General features: G+C 37.1%; 1 protein-coding gene across 2 annotated transcripts in view; it reads right to left on the reverse strand.

The window, feature by feature from the left end:
• Positions 1-18,712, reverse strand: part of tbc1d30 (TBC1 domain family, member 30) — a 28,104-nt gene extending 9,392 nt beyond the window's left edge. For both annotated transcript variants that reach the window (XM_062444023.1, XM_062444022.1), the window contains exons 1-7: positions 18,007-18,712; positions 13,860-14,024; positions 3,497-3,558; positions 2,817-2,882; positions 1,899-2,024; positions 379-564; positions 35-104 (exon numbers count right to left, since the gene is read on the reverse strand). In XM_062444023.1, coding sequence (XP_062300007.1) covers positions 35-104; positions 379-564; positions 1,899-2,024; positions 2,817-2,882; positions 3,497-3,558; positions 13,860-14,024; positions 18,007-18,493 — 1,162 coding nt within the window. In that variant the 5' untranslated portion in view covers positions 18,494-18,712. The remainder of the gene's footprint in view (positions 1-34; positions 105-378; positions 565-1,898; positions 2,025-2,816; positions 2,883-3,496; positions 3,559-13,859; positions 14,025-18,006) is intronic.
• Between the last annotated feature and the right edge of the window lie 1,081 nt (positions 18,713-19,793).

Consider the following 19,793-nt stretch of genomic DNA (forward strand, 5'->3'; position numbering starts at 1 on the left):
TTTTGTGTGTGTGTGTGTGTGTCACTGTGTTTACCTGACAACGCTCGAAGGTTGTTGGCAAAATAACTCTCGGGCAGCACTTTGTCAATCAGATAGATCATCACCTGAATACATAAGAGAGGCAATGAGAGGCAGCACAGAAACAAGTGTATGATATAAAAATTATATAAAGCTCCCTATTTTTCATACAATATGTAATGAAATTTAAGCATGCTGTGATGTTGTTTTATAAATCTGCATTCACCACCACAGTGTTAATATCATTACTGTGTGTGTGTGTGTGTGTGTGTGTGTGTGTGTGTGTGTGTGTGTGTGTGTGTGTGTGTGTGTGTGTGTGTGTGTGTGTGTGTGTGTGTGTGTGTGTGTGTGTGTGTGTACCTTAAGTGCATCGCTCTCATTGCCCTCTGTAACTTCCAGTATGAGAGCAGCCAGGACATTAAATCCTTGGCAGTAGCCCACAGCTTTATTCCAGCGGGCATATGCAAGCAGCACTCTCTTCAACACCACCCGGTCCTGCTCCCCCTCCTGGCCGCAGTAAGAACTGCAGCCCGTCCTGTGCAGGTCCTGAGATGGAGGAAAAAGTACAATATGGATTTATTGCAGGATAAATCAATTATCACTGGATGCATTGAGGAAAGAGACAGAGATAGGATGACAACTGGACTTTGCTGTGTTAATGGAAACAGGCATTACTCTGAATCATAGAGAAATAAAAAAAAAGATCTGGTGTTTCCATGATGCAGCCACCGAGCGCTCTGACGCACAGTCATAAGCAAACATCCTCCTCCGGACACTAATCTTAACGGTCGCATCAAATGTAATCACAGCAGCTTTCGAGGCACAAGCTGTACTTTGTTAGGAGAATATGTTCAAATGTACTCAGTAGGAAAGCATCACTGATGACTCTGTGATGAATCTCTAATATCTTTTGGGAGGTTTTCTAGCTCAAAACAACAAAAACAGACACTCGGGGAAAGTAATCTTCACTCACACACATAAAAGCTTTTCCCAAACTATCATATTCATCGTCATTATATTCAGAATCAATCATATTCACAGATAAGGACCATGAATTATGGCTAAAAGCTCCCAAAACATAGTAAGTTAGTAGTAAGATAGCAAGAGTTTTTAAAAAAAATACGGGTTCTTAGATCAAGAATGAACTTTCGCACTCAAACAAAAAATCTTTCTGACTCTTAGACATGAATCTACTGTCCCCAAATTTACAATTTTACTGATAATTGATCTTTACTTCGCTTACAATCTACATAATGAAAAACCTCTTCAAAAAAATCCTACATACATCAAGAAAAGCATAACCTTTCACACCCATGATGGAAGTATTATAGTCTGTAAATGGCATTCATGTCTATAAGAATATATAAACTGGTTTACTGCTAAACTTCCATCAGTTTTGAGAAAAATGTGTGTATATATATTATTATTTAAACAGTTTAAATAGAGAGATTTACCATCCTTTAATGGCCATGAAGACCTAGAACATAATTCTGCCTTAAAACACTGAAAACAGTACTTATTTTGTATTAAAGTGGTTTCAAAATGTTGGATATCATCTGTTAAGTTCCAAAAAACACTTCTAAAGGACAAGGCAGTATCATCCTATATGGATTGCAGTATTATTTCTAATGGAAACCTAGATATTTGGAGTAATGCCGTGTATTGGTGACCTTGAACAGTCGCTATATAAAGATTCAGAGACAATCATGCTGTGTCTGTCTCCCATAGCTGTGGGGTTTTTTCTATCTACATGCTATGTAAAAACGCTGAGGCTTCAGTATTGAGTAGCAAACCACTGAATCAGGATTTTCAGTTTAAGAAAAAAAAGAAAAAGAAAAAAGAGAAAAGCTCCCCCCAACATAAAAATACAATCTGGTTACCTTGACGATTTGGATGCCAAGAGAGTCATCGTCTGGGTTGCTGCGCTCGTTAAAAGCAAAACGAAGCGTCTTCTCCCAGTCGATGGAGATACTGTGGAGGTACTGGTCTGCTAGTGTTAGCCACACCTGCAGAAACAATAACAGATAGACAAAGAGCTGAATTAATATTAGAAATGGTCACAACATCCATCGTTTTACTTGCTTTCCCAACTGAGTCATACACGAACAAATATTTAAACTTTCCTCTTTTCACCATTAAGAATATTCTCATGTTTCTCTCTCTCCTGCTAGAGGCCCTTTGTTCAAGAGTGATTCATTTTGTTTTGTCGAGTTCACAGAAGAGACAAGATTTCATTGTTCATCTCCTCTGCTGACAAGATGAATGTAATCACTACCATTTCCCCCTCCACTCTCTCATCCCCGAGAGATAAAGTGAAGATGCGTGATGAATCGAGCGTTGTAGACAAACTGCCTCTACATATTGTTCTTTTATACGATGACGTCTCTCTCTTTCTCTCTCTCTCAAGACTGTAAAACGCTGCTTTCTGTTTGACAATAATGAAAAAAAAACATGCTTTTCTTGTAATAGGACATCTGGGTCATCACTTTATTTCACTAAATCCCCCGTGGGTTCAAAAACAGACACAAACAGAGAAGATAAATGCAAAAGGGCCTTATTTATCAACGTGTGTTTTTCATATGGAAGATATTTCAAGCCCCGAATAAACGGAAAATCCAACGGTTGTGGCTCATAGTTCACACATGTTGACAAAAAAATACAATTACAAGGCTGCATTGGGAAGCTAAATTTAGTGGTATCTCATAGGAACAATGAAGCAGTTTATTACCAGCAGCTGTGAGAAAGAGATAATTGTCCCAACATTACAATACAAGTTATAGTTAGTTTAAGTGACGTACCCTTTTCCTCCATTCTTTCGGGATCCCAGTAGGGAGTCGGGCCACTGCTTTAAGGGCATCGTACCACTGCAGGAGAGAAAACACAAACAATGTTTAATTTACAACTTTAATTAACCAGATTACTTCTTCTCAGGCCGTAGATGTCTTGTAAAACAGTGACTTTGCAGCACAATAATAATAAATCTACATTAGTTAAGGCAAAGCAAGTTTATTTGTATAGCATTTCAACAACAAGACAATTCAAAGTGCTTTCGAAAACAGGATATAATAACCACACATGGCAAAATAAAAGAATTTCTCATTTAAATATGATTAAAAGTGTTACATTGGAAATAAAATTAAGCAAAAATAGAATAAGACCGATAAAACCTGGAGAATAAAAAAGTTACAGTGCAGTGTGAGATATCAACCCTGACATTTTTGATTTAATAAAAAGCAATTGCTAAGAGAAAAGTCTTCTGTTATTGACTACATTGAGATTTCAGGATTTAATATTGATGACTGAAGCCAAGCATTGACTTTTAATTGTTCTTCCTTGGCTACAAAAACATGTTTCAGCTACATGTTTGTTTAATTGAATAAAACATTAAAACCGACTAAATCCAGGAAAACTACAGCCTATAGAAGCTTAAAGTTTTTCTCTCTACCAAAAGGTTGCAGCATATTTTCAGAGAGCTCACCTGTTGGAATCCGTTCTTTCCCAGCGATGGTTCAATGGTAAATTTCAGTCTTGTGTCAACACCTGAAAACCAACAGAGACACTTGGTTAGACTATACAGTTAGTCTTGAATAAGTTATTGAACTGGTGATACTGAAGTTTGAGGCCATGTATGAAATAATTCATATGTAAAGTACACGTGGTTGTCAGTGGTTTACAGCAGGTCAGTCCAGCTTCAACTAATGCAGTCTAATGCAACAGCCTTTCAATAAATCCCACCTTGATAAACATTTTAAAGAAACCTTTTTTGTTGAAACTGGTTTAGAGAAGTGATTATTCAACTTTATGGTTGCTTTTAAGGCAATCATTTTGGGTTGTTTGCGGTTTGTGGTGCTGTTAAATTGATATAAATGGGATCAATATCTCTCTTTCTCATTAAACAAAAAGGTTAAACTGACAACTGGGTGTAACTGTGAAGCAATAAAGACAAAGATAGGGAGAAGATATTGTTATAGTGTCACAACTGTTAACGTAAATAAAGCTAAATTGAGTAATTTCAGGTTATCATCAGGCTCAGTTTCTTCTCAGAACAGACTCAAAAAGCTTTATCTGAACAAATATAATGATTGAATAAAATAGCAGCCAGTGACACGGAAGACTAAATGCAACAGACGGGAATTAATGACACCAAATTAATCATTTACGATTCATAATCATGAGGTGGACAAAAACCACGGAGCAAAACCACCGACAGGGTTCAAAAGTAAACAAATTAATCTTTATATTGAGGACAAATCCAAAGTCCAGGAGGCTTAATGTGTATACAAAATTAAATTAAGCAATTTTATGTAGATAACTATTATAAAAGAAATCAAATTAATTTCATTTTCTCAACCGGAACAACATCCTCCCCAGTTAGAGATCCCTTCCCAACATGTTTCTAATGGAACAAATGGGGGATAGTACAAACATATATCCCAAAGTTAATCTGCTGTATAATATTTCAGCAAACTTACTTAAATCTTCCAAAACTACAGTCTTTTTTTAGTATAAAGTACATCTTTATGAATCCTGTTTGAGCTGCGATGGAGGAATAGTACCAAAAAGCGTCAATTTCATACCAAAAGTACAGCAACTTTGGCAGATACTCACTTGATTTGGCCTTGATTAAATTTAAGATTAAGTGAGGGCTATGTATATTTAGACAAAACGAGGACAGTGGAGCTTGTCCCTAATCTGTTACTGTTCATGTAAAGTATCACTCTGCATGTCTAATTAAAAGTATGAACAGGAGGAATGATCACAAAGAACAAAAACTAGTTTCAGGGATCATATGAGCACCTGATTCTCGAGAACTATAGGTCAAGTACTCCCATAACTACTGTAATAACTAGATACTTCTCAAAAACAGTATAAATATGGAGGCTAAACTTGCAAACTTTCCTAGTCGAAAAAACTGGCTTCACATATTCAAAATCGGACATTAAAAAATCCAATACTATCAATCAATGAGAGCTTATGCCCACTACAATAAAAAAATAAACCTTTGCATAACTTCTTATACAACTTATTTTCTAGAATAAATACTATAAAACACAATATTTAAGACTACTGTTGTAATAAATGGACATAAACGTATGCAGGTAATCGGAGCTTCGCGGAAGAGTCGCTGTCCACCTCTGTGGTGCTGAATCCGCGTTTCTCGGTAAAAAAAAAAAAAGGAAAAAGGGAAAATAGGAAAAAAAGAAAAGAAATCGGTAAAATCTCCCTGAAAGAAACACACACAAACTTCTTCCTTCAGAGCATATTTAGCAGAGTATAGCTTTCCACCAGAAGACCAAACGGAAATGAAATTCTGATCTGAAGTTAAGAGGGGAAAGTCGTTTCGGCTCAGGGCCAACAGCACGGCCGATTCTTCCTCCCTGAATCACGCAGCGTCTCTGGAGGATTTATCGGCCTCTTGAAACCCGAACGCTTAAAGTCATTTTCTATTAATATTAAAGTCAAACTCATTATAGATAAAGATAGATGTTTAACCTGAATGGTCCACCTCTGTTGTTTTGTCCTGCGCCATTGCTTTTCCCCCCTCCTCCTCTCAGAGCTTTGGGGAGAGGATTAACACGGAAAAACCCTCCTCCTACTTCCCTGTCACAGATTAGTGCAACACGACTGACACTGTATGTGTGTTTAACTAAGGTCTGAAACACCCCTGGAGCACAGAAACTATACTCATTATGAGGGGGGAAACGTTATTTGTCAGGAGAGGAAAATGCCAGAGGGGAAAAGGAGAGAAAGAAAGATAATGACAAAGGAAGCAAGAGGAAGAAAAGGTGGGAGTCAAAAGTGGTAAATTTGAGATGAAAGACTTCGGAGAAGCAACCAATGCAATAAAAACACAAATATATACAGAAATAACTTCAGAAAAACTTCGATTTGTGCTTTTTTCCCCCCTTACCAGAGGCTCAAATATCTTCAGTTTCAAGAAAATCAGGGCAACTTAACTTGTTCTCTCCACCACATATTAACAGGATTATAGCTTTGTTGAATGTTAATAGAGAAGTTTTAGTGCTTCACCTTAATAGAAAGCCCATTAGAAAAGAAGAGGAGGAGGATGTTTCTAGTATTTAAACAGCATTCAGCAGCAGAGAAACACCACAATAACTAGGTCTGGGTATCAGTACTCGAAATAAATCAATACCAAGTAATATCGAAGCATCTCCCATCAAACGATACCTGCAATCGATCCTTTTTGCACCCATAGCTAGAAAATATGACTATTTTGCCTCCTCAGTGGTAATGCAAGCACACATTCATTGCACATTCATGACATGAGTATACGTCTATGCAGTGTGTATGTGGTGTACGCTGTGACCCACATCCTGATTTTGAGCATTTTTGTATTTAATAAATATTAATAATTTGAAGACTTTCAAAATGGATTTGTGTAAAAAAAAAAAAAATGAAATCATTTAGATGTGGAGGAGTGGTATAGGTAATAGGTATTGATAGGTATTGAATGAATTACTCAATTGGTATTGGTATCACTTTAAAAAAGGTACTTGGATTGGTACTGGTATCGTAATTTTTTAAATGATACCCAGCTCAATAATAACACATCTAACCAGTTAAACATAAGTAGACTAAATATGAAACAGGCGTTCTCTGTCAGGAGTTTTTTTTAAAGGATTTACTCATGAATTTACAGCTTTGGTGTTTAGTAATCTGGTGTAACTGTTTTAATGTATGTATCTGACAGTAAATAAGGTGAAACACACAGTTCAACCATTTCACCTAAGAGGAGGGTGATCAAATATAGACGCAAAGCACGGACTGTGATGAAAACAGCAGCAAACAAAGGGCGACAAACAGCACTGATGTGTGTTTAAAAACTGTGATTTCCATATGAGACTCATGAGGCATAAAAACTGCTGCCAACGAACATCTAACCTACATACCGAGTGCAACAGGGTGTCCTCAAAATGTCTGTGTGAAGAACTGAAGCGATGAATGATGTCTGACAAGATGTTATCTGGCAGGTATGATACAATTTTCGATGTATGACATCTAACTGGGCGCTCTGCATGCCCCTGTGATTTGATTTTGGAGTCTGTGAAGGTCAGGTTGGTTATTCAGTCAGGGGCCTTTGTTCCTGCTGGTGACTTATGTACAGCTCAGAGCAAATGAAACATTGTGGGGCACATGAGTAATATAGCACAAGAGAGTCATTTATCAGCTACAATTTCAATTGCCTACAGGCTAATAATATGTTATAGTGTATTATTTCCCCTTATTTTACATATCTGTCAGCTTATATTGAGGTTTAAATGGTTTAAAAACACTACTGTTGTGTGTGGTGATATCCAAAGTACGCCTATCATACACACTGTTTGATAATATGATATAAAATAGTATAATAATCTAATCAGTTTGCATGTGATCATTACATCATGCCAGTTTAAAAGTATAACAATCAGGCTGACTTAAGAAAAGGGAAAAGGAAAGTATTTGGGCTTACAATACAGTTGTCTTTAAAAGTTTTCATTATCGATTACTCTGCAGATTATTTTCTCAATAAATCAATTATTTAATTAACTGTATGTATATTAATATATATGTAGGCCTATATGACAAAGGAAGTAGTAGATTGTCACATTTGAGAAGCTCTTGTTGCTGGTTTTACTGCCAATTGACTGATTAATCTTTGCAAGAATTTTTTTGACGTTTTCATCATTGATTCATCTAAAAAAAAAAAATGGATTAGTGTATGCAATAAATACCCCTCAGAGGACATGGTAATAAGTCTAAAAATGTTAAGGTGGTTAATTAACTTCCATATATGATAAACATGAAAACAGTACATTGTTAGATTTGAGAAGCTCTTGCTGCTATTTTTTTTTTCTGTTAATCGACTAATTAATTAATCGATGCGAGAGAAAATGTGCAAAACGTGCCTATAATAAAGCCACATTTATACAGTATAAAGCCCAAATGCACTCTCAATGTTAGGCTACCACTTTGTTTGCAGTATATTTTAGCCTCTATGATTCAGCCCCTTTCTCCCCCCTGCAGACCTATTACTAAACGTCCCATCCGGACATGAGTGTGCTTTTTTTTGGGGGGGGGGGGGGGGGGGGGGGCGTCACCTGGCTCTAAGGTGCAGAGCAGCCGGGGTGCACTCCTGGAGATCCCGTTTCTTTTCTTCAGGACGTTGCTGATGATGTTACCGACCCCTCCCGACCCCTGCTGCCGCTGCTTCAAGCCCGCCCTCGGCCTCCTCCCGGCGGCGGGGATCCTCTCTTGCCTCATGGAGAATCAAAAAATCCGTTCAAGCCCCCCTCCTCCCTCTCCTTCTCTGTTCAATCAGCTTATCATTTGGTCCGATTTTTAAAAACAGCTTTCCTTTCCTTCACGTCGGAAACGCAGCTGCTCCTTTCGTCCACAAGATGTTAAAAAAACAATCGATTAAACTGATGTCCGTGTTTCAAATCGCTTCCAATGAAAGCTTCCGATTTATCTCAAGAAAACGACATCCATCACTCAAAACCGCACACACAACACCACTCAATTATGTTGCAGAAATCATTTTTTTAAAAAGCTGATTAATTGAAGAGAAAATAATGCTTCTCTGCTGCTTGTAGCCGGTTTGCGCTACTGATGCTGAACACCTCCTCATCCTCCTCCGGTTTGGCGTCAGCAGGAGGGAGGTGCAAGGATGGAGGGATGCGGTAGGATGGGGAGGCACGTGGGGAGGAGATAGAGATGAGGTAATGGTGGAGTGGAGAGGGAACAGGGGTGGATGTTTTTTGTTCTCTTAACTCATTAAGTGGTTGCTCGGCTAATAAAAAACAACACAATTAAGATGTATAAATAGACTGCTGGAGGCTTTATGAAAAATCACACTGACTGAATGGACTTCAAGACACAGATCCACACATTTTTTAACAATTTACTCAAAATATACTAGAAGTTCAGTATGATAGTCTTCTCATAGGAACACATGTTTAAGGAGAGGTGGAGACCGGTAGAAATCATGCATATACTGGGCTCATTACTTATGTGTAAGGTAATAATCAGGCTTGGCTTTAAACACAGCTTTCCTAACTTTTAAAACAAAATGTAACAAATACATAGATATTAATTCACTGAATTGTTGTCACCCAAAAGAGAGAGTGATTTCAATTGCCATTCTGATTTTTAGCTGATTCTTTCTTTACGTCCTTTCTTTCTCAGATAAGCACTTACACAATCATTTCTGTAACTTTTCAAAATGTCGACTATTTAAAAATCTTTAGCTGCTTTGCTTTTGCTTCTTGAAATTGGACGTGCTCACCATGGTTGTTCCTCTTTTGAACTTACTAGTGTTACAAATAGTGAGCTTTGTGTCTTCTTCACTCACGCTGAAGAATGGAGAAAAAGAGGAGGAAGAAGAGGAAGAAGAGGAGGGAGCTCTGGTTTTGTTACCCTGGGTCTATGGGACTGTGGGAAGTTGAGTTTCTTAAGGACTCCTTTTGTTAGAGTCTTGAAACATGTGGTCAGCTGGTGAGACCCAACCCATACAACAACGTGTGTGTGTGTGTGTGTGTGTGTGTGTGTGTGTGTGTGTGTGTGTGTGTGTGTGTGTGTGTGTGTGTGTGTGTGTGTGTGTGTGTGTGTGTGTGTGTGTGTGTGTGTGTGTGTGTGTGTCTGTGTGTGTGTTTCAGATCCACAAGGAACGTTTCAAGATCGACATGCCTCACAGGTTCAAAGTCTACAACTACAAAAGCCCCACCTTCTGTGAACACTTCTGTGTGAGGCTGTACTGTCTGTGTCACAGCTGCCTTTGTGTACACAACATGAACCATCATGCGACATGTGTGTAAATATGACCAGCAAATAAATCTGATTACATGACACCGGTCATGGCCGATCAGATGAAAACATGTTGGATTTGTTCGGTCACCGATACCTCCAGCTATTTGAGTCAGTCATCAAACCATTATCAGATGTCAGCATCCATATCTGTAATATTTGTATGTTTAAAAACTAAAATTAAACACATTATCTCAAAATCACAATTTATTTATTGTCTCAAGATCATTCATTAAACTGAATCTTGTGATGAACAAATCTTTTCAAACTAAATTCAACTTTTTTTACTTATTTAAATGTTAGAAATGTAATACCTGAAATCTTCAACTCACTGCTGAGTCACCATACGAGTCTTCAGAGGACTCAAATGTTTGTATAAACAAGGTGACGCATCTTTTAACACAGTGCAACACAAACAAGTCTATATTTAGTTTTTATAACTCCTCCTGGGATTCAAACAAACTCTTACCTTTAAAAAAAAAAAAAAAACATTTTCTAAAAGCTGTGAGTTAACCTTTGGCCTGCAAAATACTGTAAACATGAAAAGGAAACACTGATTTTGCTGAATCAAATACTGAGAAATTAGTGCAGAGAAATACACAGTAGTCAAATAAATGACGTTTGCAGTGTAAGTGATGCATGACATTATGATTCAGTCTCACAGGTGCAGTAAGTGCTTCCTGAATGGAAAAGTCATCTAGTCTTAATGGTGTTTGGAATCAATATCAGCAAACAGCCTCGATGATAACAATTTTAAAAAAAAGGTCTTGATCATAGAGTGCCTCAACTAGTAATGTATCATGGTAAAATACTTGACACTAGATGTTCATAATTGTCTCTAAAGTATGAACTTATTTCTTTCACTTTGGGCTACAGAGATCTGTTGATGCAGCTACAATACCTCTGATAGACACAGAGGTCAATAAAAGATCATCTAAATCCTGAATGAAGCCTGAAAGCAACAGCTTAGAAGCATTTTTGATTAAATTGCTCAATCTACACTAAAAAGGTTCAAATTTTTCCAAGTTAGTCTTAAAACAAAAGAACATAGGGACTGATTTTGCTCTCAGTAATTGTTCTTCTTCGCTGGCTGTTTGCTATGATCCCTCAAGGAGTCACCAGCAGGGGGCGCCTTGTTCAAACAGCTCTGCAGACATCATGTTTGGTTGTGGTCAAGTTTATAGTTTAGCTATTTGGCTGACCAGTTGTAAACATGAAAAATGATAATATATTAAAAATTATCATGTTTCCACTGTACTATGTAGTAAGAAAAATGTGCCTAGTCTATATTAAAAAATGCTGCTTTACTTTAAACAAATCATGTAGTCAGCCTAATAGCCTGAGAAATAAATCATTAGAAGCTTCTTATAAAAACATCTAGTACAATAACAGTAAACAAACTATGACGAATTGTACAGCTCTTGCAAAAAACAAACTCGAGACAATTATCTATTTTTCTTCCACTGCCAAAACGAAATGGAACAGATCTCAAATTCCCGACCTGAAATGTGTTGCTCGACCAAGGTGTCTGAAGCGCTTCATCTCCACCTTTCAGTGAAAATGAATGACTGCCGACTGGTTTAAGAAGTCTGAGTTGGACAAAATAACAAAATATCCTTGAAATCTGCATATTCCTTTAGTGCCAAATTCCCCTCTTTGTGTTCGGATCCGGCTCAACAAGGAAACACAAAGGAAGAATTTCACACTAAAAAGCTTGGTAAGATACTTCCTCTGAAGCCTTGTGTTATGTTCAGTTTACCTTAAGTAGTTTGATTTTTTGTTTGTTTGCTTTAAACAGAACGAGGATGGTGAATTTTGTCCAACATTTCTTTCAATGTACATTTGGTTACAAGTTAGTATTGTTTTAAAGCATGTACACATCCTTTAATTGATCTTTTCTGTTTAATTTGACTAACACTTTATCCAAAGTAACTGTTATATTGAATATTGAATAATTAAAAAAAAAAAAAAAGAAATGTGTTCCTTTTTGGCCAAATAAAGACATCATCATTCATGCCTTGTGGTCATTTGCAAAGCCAAAATCATGACGAGAAAATGTTAGCATCACTCAGACCTTAAGTAACATTGTGTTTATATTGGAAGCAGCTTAGCTAATTAAAATCATTGATTAATGTCACTAGCCAGGTGGAGATTGTAGTTATATACTAAACTATAGTGACAAGCAGTTTGGTCATTGTAGTTTTTAACATCAGTCGTGTTTGCTCTGCAGTGCTGTACTCACGTTCAGTATGGCATGCTGGCTATACTGGGAATAATGGTACAACCTGGCTGTAAACCAGTGTGCCTGATAACAACACTACAGCGTGTGTATCATATTTACACCCTACCTCCTTCAGAGACGTCACGCTGCATGTTGACAAAAGAAGAACAGCGTCAAAGTTACAAATAAGAGTGAAATGATAACACAAAGTATGTTGAACTTTGTTGGATCTTTGCTCATTTTTACTCACATCTAGAAAAACAAACAAACAGCTGTAATAGAAACTGAACCACTTAGTGACTAGAGCGATAATCAATTCTGTAATGCAGGAATAAAAGGATAATTATGAGGAGAAGTTAATTTCAGACATTCCTATATTATTCTCATTACAGATATCTATAAAGTCTGTGTGCTGATGAGTGAAAATATTAAATATATATGAGTTATATATATTAAATGAATCAATTTCTAAATATATTAATGTTGGACTCAGCTGAACTCTAGAAGAATTAAAACAGCAAAGTTCCTGCTTCATATATCTAGTCACGATATTACAATTTATGTATATATTATTCTTGGATGAGCTTTAATCCATAATCTTTTCCCTTGAAAAAAAAAGATCTTAATAGGCCAAAAGGTCTCTTACATAACACAGTCAACAATACAGTAATTATTTTAGGGGTAAGTTTTTGGAGTAGAAGGTCAGAGAGAGCTTGAGCCTCGCTTGTACTCTATTATGTAAATGTGAGAGTTATTTTCATACAACATGTGATAACCAGAACAAACACTACTAGTACTATACAGTGTACAAGCATACAAACTGACTGAGCTTCTGTAAAAGTGATGTCATGCTGTACTTTTTCTCCTGTTTGGAAATTATTTGACAATACATTACACAGAATTATTTGGCTGATCATGCCAAATATTTGTAGAAAAATCACATGAAAACATAAACCTACAATAAATGAGACATCTATACTGCACCAGTAGTCACCTTCTTCACTTTTTTGGGGCTAAAATGCAAAGACAGCAATTACCGAACATCACAGAATACCAAAATTAGATTTCAAGGGAACAAAATTTACCTAATGGAAATATTAGTTTGTTTAAGAGCCAGTTTTGCTTCAATAAACAACATGAAAGTGTTGCTAAGATTTATTGCAGGTGGTTTGACAGCAGCTGAAGCTGTGTCTCCTGCAATGTCTTCACATGCAATCAAAACTAGGGCTCTCTGACTAATGATTATTATCTCTATTAGTCAATTAATGTCAGAAATTAGTTTAAAAATAATGCCTATTATCATCAAATGTCTTGTTTTGTTCAATCAACAATGCAAAAATCTAAAAATATTCTGTTTTATTATCATGTTTGACACAGAAATGTATCAAATCTTCACAAATGAAAAGCTGAAACCAGCAACAATTTGGCATTTTTCCTTCAAAAAAAGACTAAAATTGTTGTTTGATTATGAAAAATAGTTGGCAACTTATTTTCTGTCCATCAATTAATCGACTAATTGTTCCAGCTTGTTAAAAGAGAGAAAACATATGATAACAAATACATTTTTGAGTAAGAAAAAGTCTATGTTTTGCATGTATTTAATATGAAATTACTTGGACCAATAGGCAAGTACAGGCTTTGTAATTAAAGCGTTTTTAACTGGAAATCACACCAATGTCTGACCTCACAGTATTTACAGTCTCTCCAGTATGATTCCCACAGCATCTGTGACTCCTGTTAACATATTCATGCTGTAAAACTTTCTCCTTAAAGCCACGCTTTGTTCACTATCAAAGCAAGAAAAAAATATTCTTACGTCTTTTTTGCGACACAGCCTGAAGGCACGCCGTGATAATGTCGTAGTTCTTCTGCAGTTTGTTGCAGAGTCGGTCTCGTCTCTTCAGCTGGCGAAGCAGCTTAGCCGACTGCAGGCCTGTGCGGTATTTGACCTCCTGGATGATTGAATGCAGCTCCTCCGGGGCTAGAAGAGGGCAAACACACAGAAATACTGGGGTTTAAAATCGGGGTTACCATGGCAACGGCGCAAATTTCCGCAGGTTCTCAGACCATCTACCACAACATCTTATAACCCAGCTGTGTATTTAAAGGGTTTTCAATCCAGTTGCAAGGAGAATATTAGAGAACAAGTTAGATATACTGAACTTTCCCATTTACCAGCACCTGAACGCATCACATTCTCTTTTTCCTTTAAAAAAAAGTCTAAAAGAAACTAATAAACATTTATTAGAAGGCAAAAAACAACCCATTATTAAACATTTCTCCCTCCTACATCATTTTAGATTAAAAACACACTGATGTACATTATATATTCATGTCTGTTTAAAATATTATCTTTTTTAAAGCTGAGCAAAGTTGATCATAACACACACAAAGTATATTTTGGATTTAGCTTTTGTTGTTTGTACTTCTTTATTAGATAAGAATATCTCGGTCATTAGTCTGTTTCCAAGCTGCAGGCAAAGAGGAAATGAAAACCAGAACACTGCCCCACATAAACACAAACCCACCACCGCCTCACATTTAGACACAAAAATATGATTTTTAAAGCTGAAAGTGACACAGATCTGAGAACACAGAGTTTCTGTTCTCCTTTTTGTTGTGTTTGATGCTGTTAATCATGTACAAAGTGAAAGTATAGTGATGCTGTTTCCTGGGATTAATTTAATTAATGAAGCAATGATTCAAACTTTAAAGCAGAGGAGGGAAAAAAGCTTCACAGTGAATCTTTCCTCTCTTTTGATTCCATTATCATTGAAATAAATGGTCAAAAATATAATCAATTATGTATTTTTTAATAATTAGTTAATGCCTTGGTTCTTGTATCAAGTAAAAGTACCAAATATTTGCTCTTTACACCTTGATGATTTTCTCCATTTATTCATATTTTTTGTAAATTAAATACATTGGAGTTCATTTGAATGAAGAAAAATAGATAAGAATATATAAATGAATCAGTGTGAAACGTGCATGTGCATGTATCATTCATTTTATTAAACATATGGATGAAATATGAATCAATAATGACAATAACCAGTTGCAGCTCTAAAAAACATGATTTTGATCTTTATCTATATTGCATCTCTACACAATACCAGCTCTAGATTATTAGAGTATTTATGATGATTTTCAACCACATAGCAGCTCCAGGTGGCAGCAACTCTAGACAGTAGCAGCTCCAGACTATTACAGTAATTATGATGATTTTTATCTATATTACAGCTCCAGACAGTAGCAGCTCTAGACTTTTTGATTAATTATGGTGATATTTATCTATATTCCCACCAAAAATCAAGTTTAAGTTGACTATTTATTTTACACCTCATTCACAGAGGGGTCAAAGGTCAGAGCCACTTTATATTTTGCCAAAAAGGAACCAAAACATCTCCATTTCCCAGAAGCAGGAAAGGCTTTTGGGAAAAGCCGACATTATTAAGTTGTTCTTTAAGTCTTTATCACTGCACTTCCAGACCCGACAGCTCAGGAACTCTCTTCCTGAGCTTCCTGATTGTCGGCCCCTCCGCATTGTTTAACTTGACCGAGCCTCATATGTGTGGACACAGGGGGCCCGGCTCGGTTTACCGTAGGATTCCTCTTAAACAGAGGAAACAATGGTGGCGTGGCGCTCACAGCAGCCGGCATGCCATTTAAGACTCTGCGGCAACACACACTTAAGAGCAGTAAATGAGCTGTCAACACACTTATCAGCTCTGTGTGTGTGTGTGTGTGTGGGGGGGTCTGAATCATGTGGTCAGTTGTGAAACTAGCCGCCATGCCAGTGTAGCTTCTTCTGATGTACGATTACAGTGAAGTCTTGTACGAGTGCTGGCGACATATCTTGATAAACATATGAGTTAAGAAGCCACATTCCTTTAGTTACAGACTCAGTTTATTGAAAGCATCAAATGAACTGTGGAGCGTTCGAGTTCAACAAGCAAATCAAGCCTGCAGAGTATTAAAAGTATTATGTTTACAGCGGTGAGATAATAATCTTTGTCAGTCTGGATCTCAGGTTATTAAATTTCCTTCCTTGTGTTTGCTCTCAGTTTCTAATCTGACTAAAGCTGCAATGATTAATCACGAAATCAATAGAAGTCGACTATTAAATGTTTCGCCAGCTGTTTTGATGATTAATTAATCATTTTGAGTTTCTGCAAAATTGGCTGATTCCAGATCCTTAAATATGATTTTGTTTTTGGTTTCTTTACTCTTTTATGACAGTATTAAATATCTTTTGAGTTGCTGACTTTTGGAAATGATTGAAAGATGTTCTGATGATCAGCAGTTCTCACAAGAGTAAAAAGTGTGACAACCAACCCCGGTCTCTACTGTAACATTTATTTTGGCATAATATCAAATATTCCAGTTAATGTTTTCTACAGCAGGTGGATTCTTTAAAGCTAAGAAGTGAACTGCCTTTAATCAATAATCAATATGCTACACATCACCTAAGACCAACAATGAGATCTACAAAGGCTCCTTTGTACAGAGTGTTACCAATATAATGAACTAATAGCACTAAACTAACCTCACACTGAGAGATTTAATGACAGAAGTTGTATCAAACACTGCAGATGTCAGTATAATTGTATGCTGTATAAACTCTGGATGTGACGATAAAGTTTAATCAACATTATTCTATCGTTGTGTATAGATATTCACAATAAATATATAGATTTATCCACTGTTAAAGTAATTAGATTACCAAAAAGTACTCAGTTATTAGACCGTATGTATTTAGAGCTGCTATGATTAATCATTTAGTTGCCAACAATTAAACTGTTTGGATAATTGATTAATCTTTCCTTCTTTTTTTTAAAGAATAAAATACTAATTATCTGGTGAATATTTTATGGTTTCTTTCATCTTCTGTGACGGTAAACTGAATATATTTGGGTTGTGGACTGTTGGTCGAGACAAAAGAAGACATTTTAACACATCTGTGGGTAACAATGACTGACATTTTTCACCAATTTCTGGCACTTTATGCACCTAACAACTAATCAAGTAATTAAGAAATAGCCTGATAATTGACAATAGTTGCAGCCATAGTTTATTGCAGGTACATTGTATTACACTGCAACTCTACTCTCTATCCCTCATTGAAAGATCCAGACTCAATCAACGATCCACATCTTTCACCATTTTCTCAAACTACTAAAAGATAAATTGAAGAATCAACAGATTAATCAATAATGAAAATAATTATTAGTTGCAGCCCTAAAATATGGGTAAAAAAACAAAAACTACTTAATTAAGAACAATAGCAATTAGGTGTTTACCCATACTTACACTAAATCAACTTGTCAGGTTTGTTGACAAAGCTTAAGTGTGTTTTTTGTGTGTTTTCCCTTATCCCTTCATCATATCCAAATACAGGGTGTTTATGTTTGGTGTAATGATTATGAAGCCCTCTGAGGAAAATGTAAAACAGGTGATTATAAACTAAAGAAGATTAGGGCATTACTTAATTTATATATTAGGAAATGAAGAGCTACACTAAGAATAATCAATACTTAAATCAACTTGGCAGGCTTGTTGACAAAGTTTACGTTTTAACTTTAGGCACTTTAGGAAAGCGGGTTTAAAAAACTGATTACTTTAAAAGTTATGCATTAGGAAATGAAGAGCTGCAGTTGAACAATAGCAATCTGATGTGTACCCATCCTTATACTAAATCAACTTTGCAGGTTTGCTGACAAAGTTTGAGGGTTTTTTGGGGTACCAAATGAAATCTGATTTGATGACAGAATTTAAGGGTTTTTGGGGAGTTTTCCTTAACTCATCCAAATAGATGGTGTTTAATATTGATTGCAATGATTGTAAAGACCGTATATGCAAATTGTAGAGTATTTATAATAATGACTTGACTTAAATTGGCCATATGCATTGTGTAGATGTCACAGGACCTTAAAAAAAACCACCCCCACTATCATATCCCTCACCTTTTTGGGCCAGGTAGTTCATCTGATGTCTCCTTGTGTGCTTCTCCTGGAGCTCCAGGAGGAAGCCGGAGCCGCTGTTACTGCGGCCCAAGAAGGCATCAGACCCGGAGGCTTCAGTGGAGCTATCCCAGCTGTCCACATTCCTCCTGCTGCCTCCGCTGTACGTCTCATACAGCTCCACCAGGAGACAGTCAACTATGGAGCTCCTCTGAGCCCTCAGCCCATCTGCATAGAGCTCAGAGTCACTGTTGTTGTTGTTGTTCTTTTGGAAGGTGGTAGCAGCTACGTCACCGCGCTCCCACTGTGCCAGAGGTGGTGACGTGTCAGTGGGTGACTCTGCGGGGCTCGACCACTGCTGAAACCCGGAGAAATCATCCAGGAGGGAAGCGGCAGAAGCGACGAAACATCCGTCTTCGGAGATCACGCCACCGCTACCGACTTCAACTTCAAAAAGTTCACTCCCGTTTAAATTAATTTCCGTCGCCATTTTTTTCTAAATCAGTAAGACTTTCTTCTACGGTTGAGCCTCCTCCATTTTTTCTTTTCTTTTTTTTTTTTTTTTTTTTTACAACATAACCAAAGTTTTCCTAACGCGTCTAGAGTTCCAGCTGGAGCGCTCCATTCCTCTCCTCTAAAAAAAACAGGTGGAGATCCGTCTGACAGCCCTTATGTTCCTTCCTGAATGCTCCCCCCTCACCACCATCAACCCCCCCCCCTTCGCCAGGACTCAACAATGGTTCAGCCCACTCTGCTAAACTTCTTCAACGGCTGCTCAAAACTTTCTCTCAGGTCTGTCCGCGCGTCAGGTGAAGGCGGATTGACCAATCACAGACAGGAGCTAAAAACTACAGCGACCAATCAGCGTCCTTCTTTTTCCCCCACTCTAGATCACGTCGTTCGGTGTAAGGCCATTCATTAAAAGCTGGATGTAGCTAAAGTATTGCAATAAAAGTACATACGTATTATGAGTGATGTAGTTAAAGTATTGCAGTAAAATACATGAGTATTATGAAGATGATGTACTTAAAGTATTGCAGTAAAAGTACTGCAGTATTATGAGTGATGTAGTTAAAGTGTTACAGTAAAAGTACATAAGTATTATGAGCTTGATGTAGTTAAAGTATTGCAGTAATGATTCATATTTTTATATGTGCAACTGTACAAGTTTGACCTAAATAATGAATTCGAGCATGTTGTATGTCGGACCATAAAATAGTGATTGTGAATGTGAATTAATCAAACATCAAAGATGGATTAATCAACTGGTTAATGACTGGTGGGGAATTTATGACTGTGAATCGATGCAGAGACTAATTATGAGTAAGTATATGAACAGTATGTAAGGGTTAAAGCACATTAAAGCACACTGAAACAACAACAGGACTTACTCATGTGACCGAACTTGTTTCTCTAATAAAGTCCGGCCAATGCAAAATGAAATGAAACATTAAGCCTCAGGAGACCACCTCCGCATGAGGACACCATCATTAAAAAAAAGTGACAGACCAGTCATTCTCATCTTCTACAGCTGTAGCAAACCTACTAGCAAACCTATCTGGAGCTGTAGACAAAACACTATCAGTGGGTTCACACTCCCCTGAGCTGGCACACAGAACCAGGGTCAGATCTACCATATGGGCAATCTGGGCAAGTGCCCAGGGGCCCTTGAGCAGAAAGGGGCGCTTTATTTATTTATTTATTTATTCATTCATTCATTTTCCAAACCACGTATCCTCTCTGGAGGGTTGCGGGGGCGCTGGAGCCAATCCCAGCTGTCATTGGGCAAG

This window comes from Scomber scombrus, chromosome 22 (assembly GCF_963691925.1).
Source record: "Scomber scombrus chromosome 22, fScoSco1.1, whole genome shotgun sequence".
Taxonomy (NCBI): domain Eukaryota; kingdom Metazoa; phylum Chordata; class Actinopteri; order Scombriformes; family Scombridae; genus Scomber; species Scomber scombrus.